Below are 953 nucleotides of genomic sequence, written 5' to 3'. Positions count from 1 at the left end.
AACCGGAATCAAAATAAAGCGGAATCCGGTCCAGCTTGAAGATGGCAGTCACCGGTGCCGGTTCGCCCAGCCGCCTGGTCCAGTACGTGGTGGTCCGCTCGGATCTGGTCCACCAGTTATCGTGGCCGCTGGGGGCGGTGATCACCCAGGCCTGCCACGCCGCTACCGCCGCGATCCACCTCCACTACGGCGACCCGGACACCCAGCGGTACCTGGAGGAGCTGGACTCCATGCACAAAGTGGTTCTGGGGGTGAGAGTTTGATCACTGTGGATGAATAAAAGGCGCTGATGAGAATAAAAAGCTGATGTTTGTTTCTGCTCCGCAGGCTCCGGATCAGGCCGCTCTGTCCGGACTCTCAGACACTCTGACTCAGGCTGGAGTTTCACACAAACTCTGGATCGAGCAACCGGAAAACATCCCCACCTGCCTGGCCCTGAAGCCTTACCCCAAAGAGACAGTGCAACCGCTAATGAAAAAGTTTAAATTGTTCAAATGACTTCGCAGAAAAATTATTTTAAAAAATGTCCACTGGGTGGCGCCAAAAACAAGCTTCAGGTGTTTACCTAATTCACTGTTTACACGATTAATTTCTTGTAAAATGCAGTTTGTCTCAATAAAAAATGGTCAAACTGTCAGTTAGACTTTGTGTGATCAGAATTTTCGACATGTTTTTTGTGTTCCTTAAACTTGGTTACTAAATATTTCAATATATTAAAATCAGTTGCTTGTTTTGCAGAAAACAGGAGGTTAACGTCACAGCAGTATTTTAGATTTAACTCTATGGAGACTTTTGTTTTTGAGGATTATTACATTATATTTGATTGTAAATCCCCCCCCCCCCCCCCCCCCCCCCCGGTCAAAGGGGCTATAGAGAATAAAAATGTCACAATCTGGCTCAATGGCAGAGGAAAGAGACAAAACATTGACTGTTACATTTATAGGAAAATCAAA

General features: G+C 46.5%; 1 protein-coding gene across 1 annotated transcript; it reads left to right on the top strand.

The window, feature by feature from the left end:
• ptrhd1 (peptidyl-tRNA hydrolase domain containing 1) lies at positions 1 to 511 on the top strand. The gene is made up of 2 exons (XM_038272795.1): positions 1 to 251; positions 328 to 511. The coding sequence occupies exons 1-2, from the start codon at positions 42 to 44 to the stop codon at positions 496 to 498; spliced, it is 381 nt and encodes a 126-aa protein (XP_038128723.1). The 5' UTR covers positions 1 to 41; the 3' UTR covers positions 499 to 511.
• Positions 512 to 953: the final 442 nt, after the last annotated feature.

This window comes from Cyprinodon tularosa, unplaced genomic scaffold (genome assembly GCF_016077235.1).
Source record: "Cyprinodon tularosa strain WSP-4 unplaced genomic scaffold, ASM1607723v1 ctg84, whole genome shotgun sequence".
In the NCBI taxonomy this organism is placed as follows: domain Eukaryota; kingdom Metazoa; phylum Chordata; class Actinopteri; order Cyprinodontiformes; family Cyprinodontidae; genus Cyprinodon; species Cyprinodon tularosa.
The sequence above is the reverse complement of the archived record's forward strand: the minus strand, read 5'-3'. Positions and strand labels throughout refer to the sequence as shown.